Source organism: Artemia franciscana, chromosome 3 (genome assembly GCF_032884065.1).
Source record: "Artemia franciscana chromosome 3, ASM3288406v1, whole genome shotgun sequence".
Lineage (NCBI taxonomy): Eukaryota > Metazoa > Arthropoda > Branchiopoda > Anostraca > Artemiidae > Artemia > Artemia franciscana.
In genome coordinates, this window is record NC_088865.1 from 32,768,115 (window position 1) to 32,786,988 (window position 18,874).

The following is an 18,874-nucleotide window of genomic DNA, read 5'->3' on the forward strand; positions in this document are numbered from 1 at the left end:
AGTGCATGTCCTATTATTCTCACGTCTATCTACGAGAATTTTGGCTTCTGCCCTTTGATCAATGATATCCCAGGTACTTTCAGATATCCACTGCTCTTTCTTCTTCCTGCTATATCCCACAACTTCTTGTGCCACTTCTTTCAGGGACTCGACGATCTTTTCCCATTGATTATCAATTGACAACTCGTCCCTTAGCATGGAAAATTTATTTGACAAAGTAGATGTATACTTTTGTAATACATAAGGGTCCTGCAGCTTTCTTACATTAAACCTTTTTACTGACCACTGGGGCTTTATGACATTTTTCAGTTTCAGCTTAAACTTAGCAACAACAAGTTGATGGTCGGAATAGCAGTCGGCACCTCGAAAGGTCCTAACATCCTCTAAACAACGTCGCCTGTGCTTGGCAATTAAAATATGGTCTATTTCATTTCTTGTTACACCATCAGGCGAGTTCCAAGTATATTTATGTATTTGCTTATGAGGGAACCATGATGCGCCGACGATAAGTTCATGAGTCACACAAAAGTCAATTAAACGTACGCCATTATCACTTATTTCCCCCAGTCCATGCCTACCAAGGATAGCTGGGGCATAGGAGGCATCACTTCCAACTTTAGCGTTAAATTCCCCACACAAAGTCACAATATCATGCCGATGCGCTTTAGCAACAACATTTGACAACACGCGATAAAAATCATCCTTGGTCTGATCAACGGTATCATTGGTTGGGGCATACACAACAATAACTGTCAATTTGGCCTGAGAAGTGGCAAAGCGAGCACGAAGGATTCGCTCGTTAATAGGTTCCCAGTCCACTAGGCATTTTTTGGCCCGACTACTTAATGCCATTCCAACACCTGCCTCTTTTCTAGTTTCAAGTCCAGAATACAAAATATGGTATGTTTCACTATTCAAAGTACCAAAACCGGTAAGTCTGGTCTCAGAGAGTCCAGCAATGTCAATACGGAACTTATCAAGGGTCCTCATAACACTGTTGAGTTTTCCTGGTTGTGTTTCTTGATTAACTGTTCTAACATTCCAGTATCCAATACGAAAACACTCGGTCGTTTTCAAAAATCCTGTCCGGGGGCGTGCGTTAGTCATCATCAAAGAAGAAGTCAATCCGAGGCTATCTATTGCTGTTTCTTGAGTAATCAGTTTTACGATGGTGGGTTACTAGCCCTCCGACCAACCCTCCTCCTTCTTCCAGGCTTGGGACTGGCTGTTTAACAGGCGGAGTTAAAAAATTTATCAAAAAGCAAAATAACTTTGTTATTTCTAATATACCTAAAAGGTAAGAAATGCTTGCATAAATTCAGAATGGAATTTGTATAATAAATATTACAATAGTAAATTATTAAAATAATAAATTATTTATAACAAATTATGATAAATGAAATAGCTCCTATGAGCCTTTCACTTATTTCTCCTAGCGAAAGTTCAATTGGCGCTCGATCGCTCTTTTGTGAAAAGAATGCTCTTTGAGTTGACACAAGCAGGCAAAATAGACAGATGTAAGAATTTTGCTACCTTTGCCACATTTTCCTAGCTTCTCATGGAATCACTGAGGTGAAAAACTCCTGAAATTCCAAACAGACATAAGTTTGGAAATGAAAATAAAAAGAGATCAATGTGATGACAGGTTCAAATATCTTAGTCAATCAACAATTGTTTTTGCAAATCAGGAATCTGTATGAAGAGTTTGATTTTTACTATATGGTTGGTAAAAAAAAAAAAAAACGATAACACTAGAAGCTTACTAGCACTATTAACACTAAACACAAACTTGATTTGAAGAACACTAACTAATGAATTTATCATCCGGTATCCAAGTATAAGCGTTATATATGTTCCAAACATAGTGTCCTCCATATGCCAACCAGCTAGAAGTCTCTACGGAATATCACAAGCCTCCTCCAGTTGATACAATTGGGCTAATAACTACAGTTATTCAAGGTCCTATCCAGGGAGGGTACTGGGTTTGAAACCTCCCTCCTAAAATTTTTGTAAGACCCGTAAAAAAACTAGTAAAAATAAATTTAAACTAATTTTGTATATATTTTGTGAAGATTTATGCTCCTCCCCCCAAAAAAATTCTAGTCAAGCCCTTGCTTTGGCTCTATCTCAGAATACTTGAGATCCGGAGGGATTCAGACGGAAAACATTCAGCAAAATTCTGAAATACGCAGCATACGCGTTGTCCTCAAAAGAAAGAAAGGCTCCCGACAAAATTATTATAGTGATAGGGACGATAAACTCAAATTTTGGCATCATTATCAAAGATATGATCTACTATCAATTCAGTTCAGTTCAGACATTCAATGAGTAAAATTGTCTAACCAGTCCCGCTATTGCGTAAGGTTGAATTTAGCAAGTGAATAATTATAGCAATAAACTATCAAATAATTTTGGCTTGGTATCTACACTGAAATATTCTCTAGTATTAAGGTTTCAGTCGCGCCCTAATAACAGCAGCATTAATTCATGATTGAGCTTCGTGGGTAATGAGAGGCGAGCATTACTTTGATTTCATTTGTTGATACCATTAGTTATGGATGGCAAACAGGAGTCTAAGAATAAGAAAGGCAAGCGCGGGAAGAAAGATCGTAGGCAGGCAAGATAGGTTAGAAAAACAACAGGCTAAACGTAATAGGGATGTACAGCTATTCGTTTGTGACCTGACATCCATTGAAATAAAAAATGAATCTAATTGAAAAGAAAGCACAAGGTTATGATAAATAACTGAAGCTTTTAGAAAATCAATCCCTTTTGGACGAAAGTAGGCCGAACTTGTATAACCTCGTTTTTTAGCCAGGTTGCTAAAAGGATGTATGATTACTTTCTCAGGAGAAGCCTGGAGTCTTCCAGGGCGTTGAGAGTGATATTGAACTAACCAGAAGGCATTCTGTATATATTACTAATAATATAACTACTGTTACTAATGTTATTACTGCTACGACTACAGCTACTGTGGCTAAGGGTAGAAAGTTGAAACTCTCTGGGATGTTTAGGTGATGTTGAACTAAATTACATAAAACTCTGTACAAGCAGGTTGTCAACAGCGCGTATGAGTAGTATCCTAGGAATAGTCTAGTGTATTAAGTTAAAACTTTCAGGACATGTTCAAGGGGATGTTAAACTAGGCAAAGCACAAAATATGAATACTATTGTTACTACAACTACTACTGCTAATACAACTGCTACTGCTAAAACTTCAGGGGGGTGTTAAAAAAGTACAAAGTCAGTTTTCAGCAATATTTGTAAAGAAATACAGCATTTTGCGGGTAAGTCTCAAATACACATAAAACTTGTGACCAGTAGATAATTGAAAAGCAGTATATAATCAGCTACTACTAATACAACTGCTACTGCTGCAGCTTCAGGGCGACTTGAACTAGGCAAAGTACAAAATGTGAATACTACTGTTGCTACAACTGCTAAGGCAACTAATAATAGTGCAACTGGAGCTAAGGTTCTTACAGTGAAACTTTCAGGGAATGTTGAAAAGGAAAGTGAACTAAATTGAAACACCCTATTTGGATACAGGTTATTAAAAGGCCGTAGCAAGTAAATCTAGGGAAAAGCTTAGAAGAAACTTTCATTGCATATTAAGGGAGATTTTGAACCAACCGAAAGCTGTTATGTGTAAACTGCTCCTACTATTTCTACAACTACTGCCAATGCTACTAGTAAGGCTAAGGAATTAAGGAGATGTTTTCAGAAAATCTGGGGGGGGGGGGGTAGTTGGTACATAAAATTAAATTGTAACAAGCTGTATTTATGGAGGCAGTCAAATGGCCGTATCAGCTGCATACCACGAACAGCTTAGAATTAGGTTAAAACTTTCATAGTGTGCCGGGGATATTTTGAATTAATAAAAACCCTACATATGCACACTACTACTACTAGTAGTTGCAGTAGTATGACTGCTGCTATTAGCAATAATATTATTAAGACTAGTGATATTAATATGGAATTTTCGAAGACTGTCGTGGGGGATGTTCGACTAAACCAAAACACATTATATTCTTGCAGATTATCAACAGGATGTATCATGAGACGGTTAAAAGTATTAAGTTGAAACTATCAGGGCATAAGGAGAGGATGTTGCACAAGACCAAAAAGGCACAATGTGAATACCATTATTGCTTACTAATAATACTGCTACTGCAATCACTAATGCTACTCTTGTTGCTCTTGCTATTGCTTCTGCTTAAAACTAAATCAAAAGGCACTACGTGTATGCTGGTCGCCAATAATACGCCTCAGCAAGATCTCAAGAACCACTGACGGTATAAAGATGAAACTTTCAGGGCTCTTCAATCTGCTCTTACATTTGAAGCAAATCAAACGAGTTAAGTACATCTACGTTGTCAAAATAGCATGGATACAATATTTTGGGAATGATTTTAAATTTTATTTTCCGGGAAAACTGGAGCATGGATACAATATTTTGGGAATGAATTTAAGTTTTATTTTCCAGGAAAACTGGAGTAATTTTAAAATTAAATTAAACAGAACTGTATGTATCCAAATTTTCAAAAGGGTATATGTTAACAAGAATTTTCTTCAACATAAAAATAGCAGGTTAAGCTATGGATTTTTATAGAAAAGAAAACCAAATGTCAATAAAAACGAACAGAAATTTATTTAATAAACATTTTTCTACAAGATAAATCTTTTTAAAGAAAAGTAAAGAGAATAGAAAAAATTAAACCAAAAATGAGTAGAAATAAAGTCGAATAATTTTTCATGCATAAAACTACCACAAATTACCATCAATAAATAAATGAGACCAATTACAAACAGAAATTACAATAAATAATCAATTTAAACTCAAAACGAGCAGAAACCAAGTTGAGTAGGACTGACACCTCTCACAGCTGAAAACAAAATACATTTTAAGTGATTTTACTTTTGCAACTTTAACAAATTGAAAAATATTAAGACTTTAAGGATAATTCTTAATATAAATATTTTGCTACGAAAAAAAAAGGAAAATTAATTCTAAGTAAAATTACTAGATCTAAAATGGGAATTAAATATGGTCGGGTTCTGTCAGTATGGTCATATTCAAGGTATCAACATTGTTTATGAAACACCGGTTTCAAATAAATAGGCACTCAGTTTTGACACAAAACTGTTTTTACAGTTTTGTGTTTTGCCTTGGCAAAACAGGAGAAATTAAAATATTTCCTTGTGGAACAATTTTTGGTTTTGGCTGCTTATCCCGGTTTTCAATAGTTGCAGAAGCGTGACGGGAGCTTAAGCCACAATCTAATTTTATCTTTGTTATACTGATGGTCACTTCAGTTGAAGACAGGTGGCAGCCACACTTTATGCGATTTCATAAGAGCAGTTGCGCAATTCCGTCCGAATCCTGGGGGGGGTGTTATAATGTTGGAGCCAATTCTCCCAAATCAAGTCTTCTCCCAAGAAGACTAAAAAATGAGCCATATAGTTATATAAGGTGAAGATACATTCAAGAAAACTGAACCGTTTTTGTGGATACTTAAATTATGCAGGCTTATCCTAGTTTTGACACGCTTTTTGGAGAAACAAGATTTCAGCTCGGGGGCGAACTAGGGTCTAGGATGGAGGCAGATCTTGTAGGAGCAGTTGCCTTTCCCATCCTCACTTCTTAGTAAATTATGCTCCCGTTAAAGAGGATTTTATCCTCTCTTATGTTTCAAGGGGCGGTAAAAAAAAAAAAAAAAATCAAAAAAGGCCTTTCTAACCATAAATACTACTATTTTAAGCCAGAGCGCATACCTTATCATCCATTGCATTCTAAACCAATTCAATTTAAACAATTCCCTAGATAGAAGAAAACAGGTTTTATTTTGGGTTTTATTTCTGCATTTTTAATTTTTAAAATAAGTCTTTAATTTTTTAAATAAGTCGAAACATCATGTAATTATCGGATATACTCTGTTTGCTGGAGCAGGATGCTTCAGTAAATGCCGGTTATGAAAAAGGAAAAACAGTGGAAAACTCAAGGAGCCGACAAAATACTGAAAAGGGATAATGAAATCAAATTTATCTTTAAGTCCAGTTACACCAAACCCCTCAAATATGTGAACTATTAATGGCCGTTGAAAAACATCGAAAACTCCATAGAGGCAAACAGGGAAAAAAGTTAGCCCCAAATATAATTTTTGATCGCTCCTTAGTCTTAACCTATAATGGTGACGGTTATCAAGAAAAATAAGATAGTAAGCTAGAATTAGATAGAAAAAGATAGACACTCCGATAAGAAAAAACAATTTTCTTATTGATGGAATTTCAATACAACCATCAGTGATTCCGATACAAATACAAAAAAGTATATGTTTTTTTGGTGAAAAAATATTGATCCAGCCGGGCAGGGCCGACAGGAGAGCCAATATGCAGATAATTACATGGTACAACCAGGTTTTCTTTTCGACAAAAAATTTCGTTATTGCTAGTATGCCTATAGAAATTGTGTGAACTGTGTATGTAATTCTTGCCCCTAATTGACCGAAAAACGAAACAATTTGACAGTCTACATGAAATATTCCCGCTAAATAGTGAATCGTATATATAACATTAGAGACAACTGCACATATTAAAAGATATCTAATATATTTTATTACGGTTTTATCAAGCCTTGAATATTTGATTAGAGTAGAAGTCTTACTGACAGAGATAAATGTTATGACTTCAATTATTACTACTGCACATACCGCATAACTTATTCTGAAAAAGTTTGGTCCAGAAGAAACGGTAGTTATATTCCTTGAATCTATAGTAAAAGAATCAGCCATATTAACAAATCACTAATGTTTATTTCTTTGGTTGTCAATTTTGGTGCATTACAGTGTCACACAAAAATATTGAGATAAAAAAACTTTCCCCGTTAAACCATCACACTACAGCACAGATTCTGATTGTACCGGACTTGGTCCTGATTAAAGTAAATTGAAACTGAACAACTTTCAAGTCCATCCTTCGAGTTTTGTTATGGAATTTATAGGACGATTTTTGTATCCAATTAGAAAATAAAGATACAAGTTAACTGCAGGCTTTGTTAAGATTTCTAAAGATTAGTTGTTAATTACCAAGGAACTTTTCGTCTTTTATATATTGAGCAGTGATCTGCGTGATGCAGGTACCGATCTCTTAATTTTCTACCTTCCGCCGGGAGTTGTTGGGGGCCAATCATCCGAAAAAGAATCGCTCATCACCAAGGAAGTCGTGATACACTTCAAATGACAAATGTTTTTTACTATCTACAGGACAATAAAAAGAAAAATTATTTAGGAATATCTTTTCGCAAAGTAAGACAAAAAGGGGCCGTAACAAATTTCTTAAGGCAACAACAAACTCAATACAAAAGGAGATTGTTCATTTTTTTCAATTGCAGGTGTTAAATAAAATGTCAGCCTAGTCACTTATCTTGTTTAAAGACAAGAAACAGTGACAAAGAGAGAGAGGAGCATTTTGAGAGTCAGGACTCCCTTCTCTCTCCAAAGAGAGTAACATAGGGGTTCCAGAGCCTGCCAGCACGCCTGAAGCTCTAAAGATTTCCTATGGAAATGAGCAGAACACCTCATTTGACAATACTCCTATGAGCGCATCATTTAAATATGACAATTCTATGAATAAATTGTAAACTGTTTGGAGAACTGGCGAACTTTTGTCCCCAATACCTGTGTGAATCATTTATTAAGGCATTTTTTTCGAGGGAACTTATGGTCCATGCCCCACCTCCAAGGGCCCCCAATACACCTTATCCAATTTTGCCTCCCCCCTTTTTGAAGTTAAAATTATTTTTTTAACTTTATTTTTTTCAACTTAGAAAGTGTTTCAACTTTTTTAGGGGGGGACTTAGGAATTTTTTCAACTTCTTTTCCATGTCTTAAAATGAAATTTAATATACTTAGAACAAAAGAAATTCACTTGTAATATTTTTGAAATATAAAACGAAGATGATATATATATATATATATATATATATATATATATATATATATATATATATATATATATATATATATATATATATATATATATATATATATATATATATATATATATATATATATTAGAAAAATAATGTTTGTAGTGACATTTTTTCTTTTTTTTTTACTTAGTATTTTTTTAACTTAAAAATTTTCAACTTTGTTTTGGGACTTTAAAATTTGTTCAACTTTTTTTTTTCATACCTTAAAATGTCATTAAATATACTTATAATAAAAGAAATTCACTTTTGATATTTTCGAAATACGAAACGAAGATGAGATACATATGTTAGTCGTGGTTTTTTACATTAGAAAAATAATATTTGTTGTGACATTTTTTTTATGATTTGGTTCTTTTTAAACTTAAAAATTTTTTTGGTTTATTTTTCATGTCTTAAAATCACATACATAGGTACACAGAGAAAGGTTATCAGGAAAATATGTGATGGTGTTGTTCAATATGTATTTTTTCTTGAAAATAAGATATAAATAAGCAAATGCAATATTCAAGATACGAACTTGCATCCTCATCGAAGAATTCTCGCGAAAGAAAAGTCAAAAAATGTTTCCTTATAATTCAAATTTGCATGTTCATCAAAGAATTCAAACAATTGAGAAGTCATACAAGCGTCATGTATGTAAAAAAAAAAATGTTTAATCAGGTTTCAAATTTGCATGAATTGACACATGCTGAATCGAAATATGAAACAATTCAGACAAGTAAGCAGTCTTATGAGTGTGGGGTATATCAAAAAAGGTTTACTCGTAATGCAACTTTGCATGCTCATCGAAGAATTGACGCGAAAGAGAAGCCATACAAGTATGATGTATATCAAAAAATGTTTTCTCATGATTCAAATTTGCATGTTCATCAAAGAATTCATAAAGTTGAGAAGCAATACAAGTGTAATGCATGTTAAAATAGGTTTAATCAGGTTTCAAATTTGGATGCATATGAAAGAATTCACACAAAGGAGCAGCCTTAAGAGTGTGAGGTATGTCAAAAAGGTTTACTCGTAATGCAGCTTTGCATGTAAGGTACTGCTATCGGGATTCATAGTGGGTCTACTAGAATCTGAGATAGCTTAACAGGGCTTTTACCAAAACCTGAGAGAGGTGGGCTGAATTTTTTTCGAAAACCCACGCACACATGCAAGCAGAGGGGCAAACACAGTTTGCTTGTCTCTGTGTGTTTCTGTCTCTCTCTCTCTGAGTGCCTGTGCATCTGACCTTCTGTTTGCCTCTCTCTGTGGGATTGTATGTGTGCTTCTGTCGCTCTCTCTGTGCCTGTGCATCTGACCGTATGTTTACCTGTCTTTCTTTGTGTGTTTGTTTCTGTCTCTCTCTCTCTGCACCTGAGCTTCAGACTATCTGTTTGTCTATCTCTATGTCTGTTTGTTTGTTTCTCTCTCTCTCTCTCTCTCTATCTATCTCTGTGCCTGTATGTGTGACAATCCGTTTGCCTTTCTTTGTGTCTATCTTTGTGTGTTTCCGTTGCTCTGTCTCTCTCTCTGTACCTATGTTTGCGTGACCATCTGTTTGCCTGTCTCTGTGTTTGTGTGTTTCTATCTCTCTGTATCTGCCTTTTTGTGTGACCGGCTGTTTGCCTGTCTCTGTGTGACAGATTCAGTGTTTAATTCAGAAAAACGTCTTTCTCAATAAAGGTCAATATATAGTCCAAACTCGGAAATTATTGAAAAGACTTCTGGCTTTTAACGATGCCACAGTATCCTTATTTGTCTCTGTCTTCTAGGGCCTTAAAGGTTGTAAAAACTAACTGCTTCAATATCTGTATCGCATCGTGACTTTCGACAGCGATTCGCTTAGCACTAAAGTAAAAGATACTTACTGTTTTACGAATAACATTCACAAAGTGTTCGATATTAAGGATCCGGTTCGAGTCTGATGAAACTAAGTTCAAGGAGTAGGTGATACAGTGAACTGACTAGGCCGGGGAATATTCGTTAAAGGTAAAAAAGCCTGAGCTCCTGACATATGCCAGCTTAGGTTTGAAGCACCATCATACCCTTTTGTCTACCTTATTTTCACATCGAGACCAAGTTACTCAATTCGACTTAGAAAAATTGACCGAGGCTTTCACCTCACAAGTCTTCAACGATAGCAAACTCAATAAATTCAACCCAGATCTGTAAAGTTTTGCTGTCAGAAAACCGAACTTCTATAGCCATCTGTTCCTGCTTTTTTATGTCTGTTGTCTCGTCTGCCAAAATGGTGAAAAAACGATCTGATTTCACATGAACAATAATCTCTGCAGTAATGAGCTATCCACAAATATCGATCAGTTCATTCTAAATTTTTGGGCTGCAGTACTGGTTATCACAGACACTTTTCTCAAATACCTTCCTCATTATTAAATAATCTTTAGCCCAGTAGCATGGCAGGGTTCTAAAATCGCAATTATTTTTTAAAGGCTCGATGAAGGTCGATTTCCCAGAAACTTCGTCACCACGTAGTGCACAAGCACATCTTGCAAAAAATACGAAGAATTAGGAGAAAACCTGGAACTAGAAGAACATCCAAAAGCCGTGTTTTCTCACATTTTGTTTTTTTTCTGGTAGCCAAACGTGATCGTTAGTTCAATTGATCCAATTAATTCCAGCTATTTTAAAATAAATCAACTGTTTTAAATATATTTTTTGCCGTTTACTCTAGCGCTCCAACTAAAGGCACTTAAGAATCCAAAATTTATTTCAAAATTTGTAAATATGACACGAGACAGTACAGAAAAAAGCTAAAAACATTGCACCGAGTAAAAAAGGAGGAAAAAAGGTGTTTGAAGTGCTAAACTCTGTCAAAGACAAAAAATATATTACATAATTTACAAGGAATGTGCTTTACAGAGAAGAGTCGAATAAATTCAAACTATATATACTTACAATTTAACACATTTCCCAAAAGTTAACGTAAAATATAAATAGACATTGTACTATGGAACACATAGGCTCCAAACTAAGAGGAAGAGGGCTATGAGACCTAGAGACACCCCCAAAGTTATTCAGATGAGGGTTGAGCTCCTTCACGGACAGAAATTGAAAAAGGTTCAAAAATATCCACGGAAATTCACTTTTAAAAAACTAAAGGGTCTGATAAAATAAAATGGTAAGCCATAGGATCCTCCGCAAGAACTTAATCCAAGCGTCTGCTATAAAAATAAAAAATGACCCCGGTAGAAAAAAATCTTAGGATTCCGAACTGGTTTAATTGTCATAGGAAGTGCACCCTTCGAAAGATACCACCAGGAGAAAAATAAAAGAGGACTTTAGGGTTAAAAAAAAAGAGGCACGTTATAATATTCGGCGAAGATGCAAAAAGACACTATTATTTTAAGTCTAGATAAGGCTCTAGATAATATATCTACATTTACTAGTAGATCACTATTTTTGTTACATTTTCGGGTATATTTGGATTCTGTATTCTTTTTAAGGGGGAGAAAACATTTTCAAAGAATCCGACGTTAGTGATTTATCAAAAACATAGATGAAATTAGAGCTTTGATAACACTCTTTACTTAAACCTAGGGGTTTAGTTAAAATCATTTAAAATTCTAAGTCGTCAAAATTAAAAGTGATTCCCTAATATACTTAATCCTTATCAAAGACAATTTTAAGTTGCGAAGCTGTACCGAAAATGACAGCCAATCATATTTTGAAGGAAAATAATAAAACGGAAGAAGGGAGCAATTTGAAAAAAAAGCAAAAACAGACCAACTATGTGGAAATTATTGCAGAATATTGCGAAAGCCATAAAAAACTTTGAGACGTACCTCTCTACTGTAATAAAATCTACAGCTGTTTAGATACCTTATGCTACTGCTATACTGCCCCTTAGCCCCGGCAGACCTATCTCAAGCAACTTTTCTTTATTTTATTCATTTAGTTCAATCTTTTCAATAAGCTGCTAAATTGGGAAGCAATTACCTCAGGCCAAAAATTATGTAGACATAAAACCCTTGAAAAATTTAAATTCGCCTTATATGCTTAAGAGGGCTACCTAAGTAGCAATCTACATGATAAAATACGCCAAATAGAGTAAAAATTATGACAATAAAAAAATATGACAAAAGTAAAAGTATGCATAAGTCACTATTAATGACACTTTACAACATAATAGATTTATTCGTTATAACTACCAGTTAATATTGAAAAAAAGCACTTCACAGACATACACTAGAAAAAGTGTCGTGACTATGTTTAAAACGTCAGTTTTATGCAACACAATTCTACATTCTATGTAACAATCGGACAACTTTCGCAAGCAAAATTATGGGGAAAGTGAAGTCAGTAAGCTAAAACTGTAGTAAAAGTGAAGATTGGAGAAGGTTAACATGTTCAAGCATTTTCGAATCCAGATTTTTAGATAAAGCTGGTTGGAATTATTTAGCATTCTACTTATTATTACCACAAAGCATTAGAAAGTTAAATTAAACGAAATGTACTCACTTTCATTTCTAAACAAGGACAGCATAAATGACGTAATTTAATCAAACAATGTAGTAAATTGATGTTTTCTTCCTTTTTTGCTTTACAGGTTTTGATCGGCAAAATTAGGTCAAATATATTGCGACCAAAAGTAAAAATCATTATACAAAGTCGTCAGTCATTGTGTCAAAGTCAAAGCCCGTAAGTCATTGTGCACTTTTGTAAGATCGAGGCGTTTTAAGTTCTTTAGAAAGCTACTTTTAAACCTCGAGAGAATATCAAAGAAGAAAGCTACAAGCATTTGAAACTTACAAATGGCTAAGTGAATAAAAACCACTGAAACATTTATTTAACTTCAATGACTTGTGTCACTACCAATTTCCGAGGTGCTCTCAACCCCTCCATGAAAGAGCGACTACAAAACGCTTACTAGTTGTTACTGTCGTCTCCCCAGAGCTAATATATCACATAGGATAAATGAATGAATAATTCATACGTTTTACAAGAATACGCAGTGACTTTTGGGACATCGTATGGATTACACTATTCTTTTTCCCTTTTTTAGTACTCAGGACGTATAAGTTCTAGGGCAGCATCATAGATTCATTGGTAAATACCACATACGTCACTCTTTTATTACAGGCACGGTTGCTGTTTGTCAGAATTAGTGGCACCTACCGCTCGATTGACTGAAATCATGTATTTGAGCATAATTCAAGAAACGAGTGGTATTTGTGTGAGTGTGAAATAGCACCCTGTGAACCAAGAGTAACTGAAGGACAGTACCTTCAGCAGAAACGGCCTCATAGGGCTGGTGGACTGCATCTTTTATGATACTGTCTGAGTGAAGAAAAAGCAGTAAAATCAAATTCTGTTGGAGAATCTTCCTTGTCAGACTCATAAACGTTACTACCCTTCTGATTAAATGAAAAACATATTGATCAGTTCTAGAACACTAAAATTATTGGCGATCTTTCATATTTTCTCTTTCTGTATGAATGTCGTATTTTAGAACGTTAAAGTCCATTCCCTAAGAGCCAAAACAAGGTAGGAACAGAATATTTCACCATTAATCACGAAACAGCCGTAAACTCTTACAACAGTAGAGCAGGATCTAATACTACCACAAATGTGTAATCAAGTCGCACAAATTATTCATCAAAAGCGAAAGAAAATTAAAGCTATTTAAAAGCAGTGCTCTGAATGGCAAGAATCCAAGTTTTTACACTGAACTATCTAGGGAGCAGTCAGTTATGAAGGACTCTTCAAGGCATTGCGAAGGTGGAGGCATATCTGCACTTTCCATAAACTGAATTATGCGGTCCATCGCTTTCAATCCTTTCATTGAGTTACCAGGCTATAGAAGAAGAAAAATTAGAGTTAAAAGAATGTTCAAATATAGGAGCTCGTACCTATTTAACTAGAAAAACAAAGGATCTTTACCACAGATACTGTATACAGTATGATACAAATTCAAATCAATGCTTTATGTTAGCACATTGGTGGTAAAAAATAAAACTAAAGCTACATTCACCTACAAGTCTTGCTAGAGTATCATCCCTGGTCACGTGTCTCGTCAGATATCTGTTTTCAGATAGCGGTTATACACAAAAAAAGCCAGTTTTTTTTTGCAGCAAAACCTTGTAGTAGATCAATCGATTCATACACACTTCCTCTAAAATAAAAATATGAACTTGACGACATAAGTGAATTTGAGCCCAGATCATATTCAAACCCATGATTCCTCCAGTTGGCCAGAGGCAATTCCAGCTCAATATTTTTCATGTTAGGCCAAATTCAGATTCCAAAGTATTATTATCATGAGTACATTTAGATTCTAGGAGTTCATCCTTTCAATGTACACTTTAGCATTATTTTCAGTTAAGAAAGTAGAAATAAATGTAGTTCTTAAAAATTTTACTTGCAGCTGGGCGGTCTTGAATATACTGAATCAAGTAAATAAACAAGAAGAGAGGTGGAGGCTTTGTCTTCTCCCCTCAATTCCTAATATTTTTACCATTTTAACCGTTAAATTTTTCATATGAAATGGTTTCTTCAGTGTTTTTTTTTTTGGGGGGGGGGGGAGAGGGTTGACCTAAATCACATCAAAATAAAGTGCAGTTTGCGAAATTGATCCTTTCGCACGGGAATGCACTTAGTCATAATATTATAATGTCTAAAATCAGGCTTAATGGGAACAAGGAGAAACTTCAGTTCTAGAGAAGATGACCAGGTTGATTTCCTCGTTTTAAATGCTGCCGCACCAAAAAATCCCGATCTCTAGCTCCCCTGGAAAGAAGTATCGCCACAATTCCAGCGGTAATTGTCCGAGTAATAAAAGCCAAAATGGATCCTTACACAGCTGAGGCTGCATATTTAAAAGAGAGTTGACATAATGACAACGTGGCCTGCCTTAAAGAAGCCCAATATCAAACTTTCCCATTTTTTTTTTAACTGTAAACTTATTTCTTGAGCCACATTTGTTTTGAGCTCAGATTTGGATCCTTTGTTTAAAACAATGTATTGATGATCAAATTCGTTTCGATTTGGATTTACTCTTATCTGGTGGTGAGATTTTGTCTCATTTCCCCATTGCACCCCCAGATATAGCCAATTCCTTCTTAAGGATGCTTAAAATTTAAACGGAGCGTATTCTTGACGCCATAAAAAATGGCAAGACTTAGAACTGAGACAAGTATATTTTTTTAGCCACACTGCCATATTCTGTTTCATTGAGAAGAAAGGCGGTGATACTTTTCCGTCGTGTTAAATGAACACGGCATAGTTGCCGTGTGAACCCTGTGAATATATCCCTCGTTTCCGCCCAATAGGCATAAAATTTCTGGGGATAAGACGCCTTCTAGTTGAGAGAGACAAAGAATGTTGGATGCCTCAAGTGGTACCCCCAATTCTTTGTGTTAAACAGGATAATAATGTAACTGAAGTTCCATGGTATTAAGCCAATACAATAAAAAAAAGCATCTTCAACGTGAAATAATTTCCATGAAAAATCTGACAACTTTTTCTATATTTATCCATCACACTAACCTAAGAAAGCCTCTAGTCAGCTAATTTTCATTATAGCGTTGCAACAAAGGACATTATCAATCATCACTTGGTCTATATTTAGTATTCATTAGTTATAAATTAGATAAGTTAACAAAAAGAGTTAAAAACCCAATTTTCTTATCAAAGAAATACACCATCAAAATTCCCCTTTAAATTAATTTTGCGTGTCCTACGAAATGTATGATCTGTGTATTGAATTAAAATCAAACTGATGGAGGTGATGAAAAACTTCAGAACCCTGGCTAATCGGAGTAGAGCCAAGACAGATAGTCTCACTGAGAGGCAAAGCTGGCATAACCCTTATTCAGAATTGTATAAAAATGACGTCATTTCATTTGTTGCTAGATAGTCCATCATCCATACTAGAACAGAACTAAGGTATATACATGTGGAGTAAGGGTAATTCAGACTAAAGACACTTCTTGACTACTAAAAGCCTTGCGTCGGCCCAGCAGGGCGCAGCTAAAGCCAGGTTCGAACTCTCGATCCCGTAATACCCTCTCACCACCATAGGCCACCACTTACCCATGTCGCCACTGATCAGATTAAACCCACTGCGCCACCACAGAATGCAGGTATTTTTTTGCTGACAACTATAAATTGTATCGCGTCAGGCCCCAGATACCATTTTCAGCAGATCAAAATGAACTATCACGAAATAAATTATGAATTTGCGAGAAGAGAGATGCCAGGCGCTTTGAAATAGATGTTAATAGAACGAGAAGGTACTTACATTTGAAGTAAGGTTCACGAATTTGAAGAATTTTTTAAGAATTGTCAGCAAATTCTGAAAATTTTTGTCGGGCAACATCTCACGTATCACATTTGTATGTTCCTAAAATACAAAGAAAAGTAAAAACAACGAACAAGCTTGACAGCACTGAGCCCAAAATTGTCTGAAATAAGTCAAAACAAGTAAAAATGGCAATACGTTTTTTTTGGTTCATCTCGCTTTATATAACAGGTGTTATATTGTGTTGTGTCGCGTGCTGTGTATTAAATTTAAGCACCTCTACTAAATTTTATTTTGCCGGTTTGTTCATTAAAGAAGATTTCTATATATTTTTACTTTTAGTGATTTTATCTCTAGTTTAATGATTTTTGGACGATTGGTGAATTAATTTTTTATTTCTTTGAGCCAGCCTGCATTGGAAAAAAATATACTTCACCTAAAAGTAAGGAGCAACCTTAAAATTTAAAACGAATAGAAATTATTCCATACAGAAAGGGGACTAATCCTAGAAATTCTTTAAAAAATACTTCTCACTCAAATTGAACGTGTTTCACGACCGAGATACAAAATCGGGACACAAAACCAAACTTTAGTGTATAGAGCGTTGGATGAGGAAGGGGAGTCCCCCCCCATACCGAATAGTTTCTGTTCGTGTTGTTTTCATGTTGCTCCTTACTTTCGTTTAAAAAATCTTTTTTCATTTAATACCGGGGAGGGGAAATTCCCCTCCCCCCATGTAAAAGTTTTCCTGGAGAATCACCACTGAAAACTTCCCTTCCCCAGGAAATGCCTCCCCGTGGAAAGTCTCCTTCTCCACCAAAAAATTTCCCTATATTTCCCAATAAGAAATACTATATGTAAACAATACTCAAATTACCCCGGAGGCTGTGGGGGATCAAGTCATCACAAGAGGCAAAGTTATGGGACCTTTCAACTATGCTGAACCCAATGGCTATTTCAAAACTTTGATCAAATGTCTTCGGGAAAAAAGCGGCGTTGGAGGGGTGTTAATTGCCCTCCATTTTTTGTTCACTTAAAAAGAGCACTAGATCTTCCAATTTCGTTTCGAAATGGTTCCCACCCGATCTTCTAGGACCATTGGTTCGGTTCCATCACTCCTCCCCAATAAAACAAAAATGAACGACACATTAACTTGAAAACTCTGGTTTCTCAAACATGTGAATCTGATCGCACTTTTTTTCATCAAAATCACTTGATATTTTGGGGATGTTCCCCCTTTCCAAAGGTCAAATAGTGGCTGTATTTGGCCACTAATTACCTGTAGGGTCATTAGTGGCCAAACACAGCATACTATGGTATTAGGTTTTAATATATGCATGAATTTACGTACATAACCTTATTAGAGAGTAAGGTGTATTAAGAACTAATAATAATTATTTAAGTTTATTCATTAAATTTTTACAATTATATTTGATCACTTTAAACAGTTTTTAATTTGAAAACATGCCTATTCTTCCTGCTTTGGAGGAGTGTGCCTCCAAAACAAGAGTACCATAATATGTAGAACCAGCTTTAGTAGTAGCTTTATGTGTACCAACTTTAGTATCATATTATATAAGTGAATGTAGCCACATTGAAATTGTACACGGCAACGAAGAGACAATATTTATCAAAAAGCAAAATAACTTTTTTTTTTATTTCTAATATACCTAAAAGGTAAGAAATATATGCATAAATGCAGAATCGAATTAACAACTCATTGTGATAAGACCCAAAATAACTCCTGTGAGCCTTTCACTTATTTTTCCTAGCTAAAGTTCAATTGACACTCAATGGCTTTTTAGTAAAAAAAAAAAAAAAAAAATGCTCTTTGAATTGACATAAGCAGGCAAAATGGACAGATGAAAGATTTTGCTACATTTGCCACATTTTCCTAGCTTCTCATGGAATCACTGAGGTGAATAACTCCTGATATTCCAAACAGACATAAGTATAGAAATGAAAAAAGGATCAATGCGATGACAGGTTGAAATGTCTTAGTGGATCAGCAATTTTTTTGCAAATCAGGAATCCATTTGAAGAGTTTAATTTTTACTATATGGTTGGTAAAAAAAAGAACCAAAAAAAACAATATTACTAGAAGCCTACTAGCAGTATTAACGCTAAACACAAGCTTGGTTTGAAGAACACTTACTATTGAATTTATCATCAGGTATCCAAGTATAAGCGCTATATATGCTGCAACCATAGTATCCTCCATATGCCGACCAGCTTTGTGCAAAACTAAATAACAAAGAAAAAAATACATTAAAATTTACAGAGTAAACAGTCAATCTTAAATTTAGCCATCCAAAATCATAGCATATTCCATGCAAAAGACAATTCTGAGGTTTAAAGTTAATAAGTTGTACATAAAACGGAAAACAATAAATACCAAAGAAGTCTCTAAGGCATATCATAGGCCTCCTCCGGCTGATACAATTGGGCTAATAACTACAGTGACTCAAGGTGGTATCTAGAGAGGGTACTGGGTTTGAAACTTAATTCCCAAAATTTTTGTCGGACCCGAAGAAAACTAACACAAATATATTTAAACTAATTTTGTATGTATTTTGCGAAGATTTTTGCCCCCCCCCCTCCAAACAAAATTCTAATCAAGCCTGGCTGTATCTCAGAATATTTGA

At 35.0% G+C, this 18,874-nt stretch overlaps 2 protein-coding genes across 4 annotated transcripts in view; one reads left to right on the plus strand and one right to left on the minus strand.

Moving 5' to 3' along the window:
* LOC136025179 (uncharacterized) overlaps nt 1–18,874 on the plus strand; it is a 187,732-nt gene that overhangs the window by 160,612 nt on the left and 8,246 nt on the right. The window lies entirely within an intron of this gene.
* Nucleotides 10,680–18,874, minus strand: part of LOC136025178 (uncharacterized) — a 57,062-nt gene continuing 48,867 nt past the window's right edge. Inside the window, exons 12-14 of the mRNA XM_065700950.1 lie at nt 18,385–18,473; nt 16,230–16,331; nt 10,680–13,784 (exon numbers count right to left, since the gene is read on the minus strand). Coding sequence (XP_065557022.1) covers nt 13,650–13,784; nt 16,230–16,331; nt 18,385–18,473 — 326 coding nt within the window. The 3' untranslated portion in view covers nt 10,680–13,649. The remainder of the gene's footprint in view (nt 13,785–16,229; nt 16,332–18,384; nt 18,474–18,874) is intronic.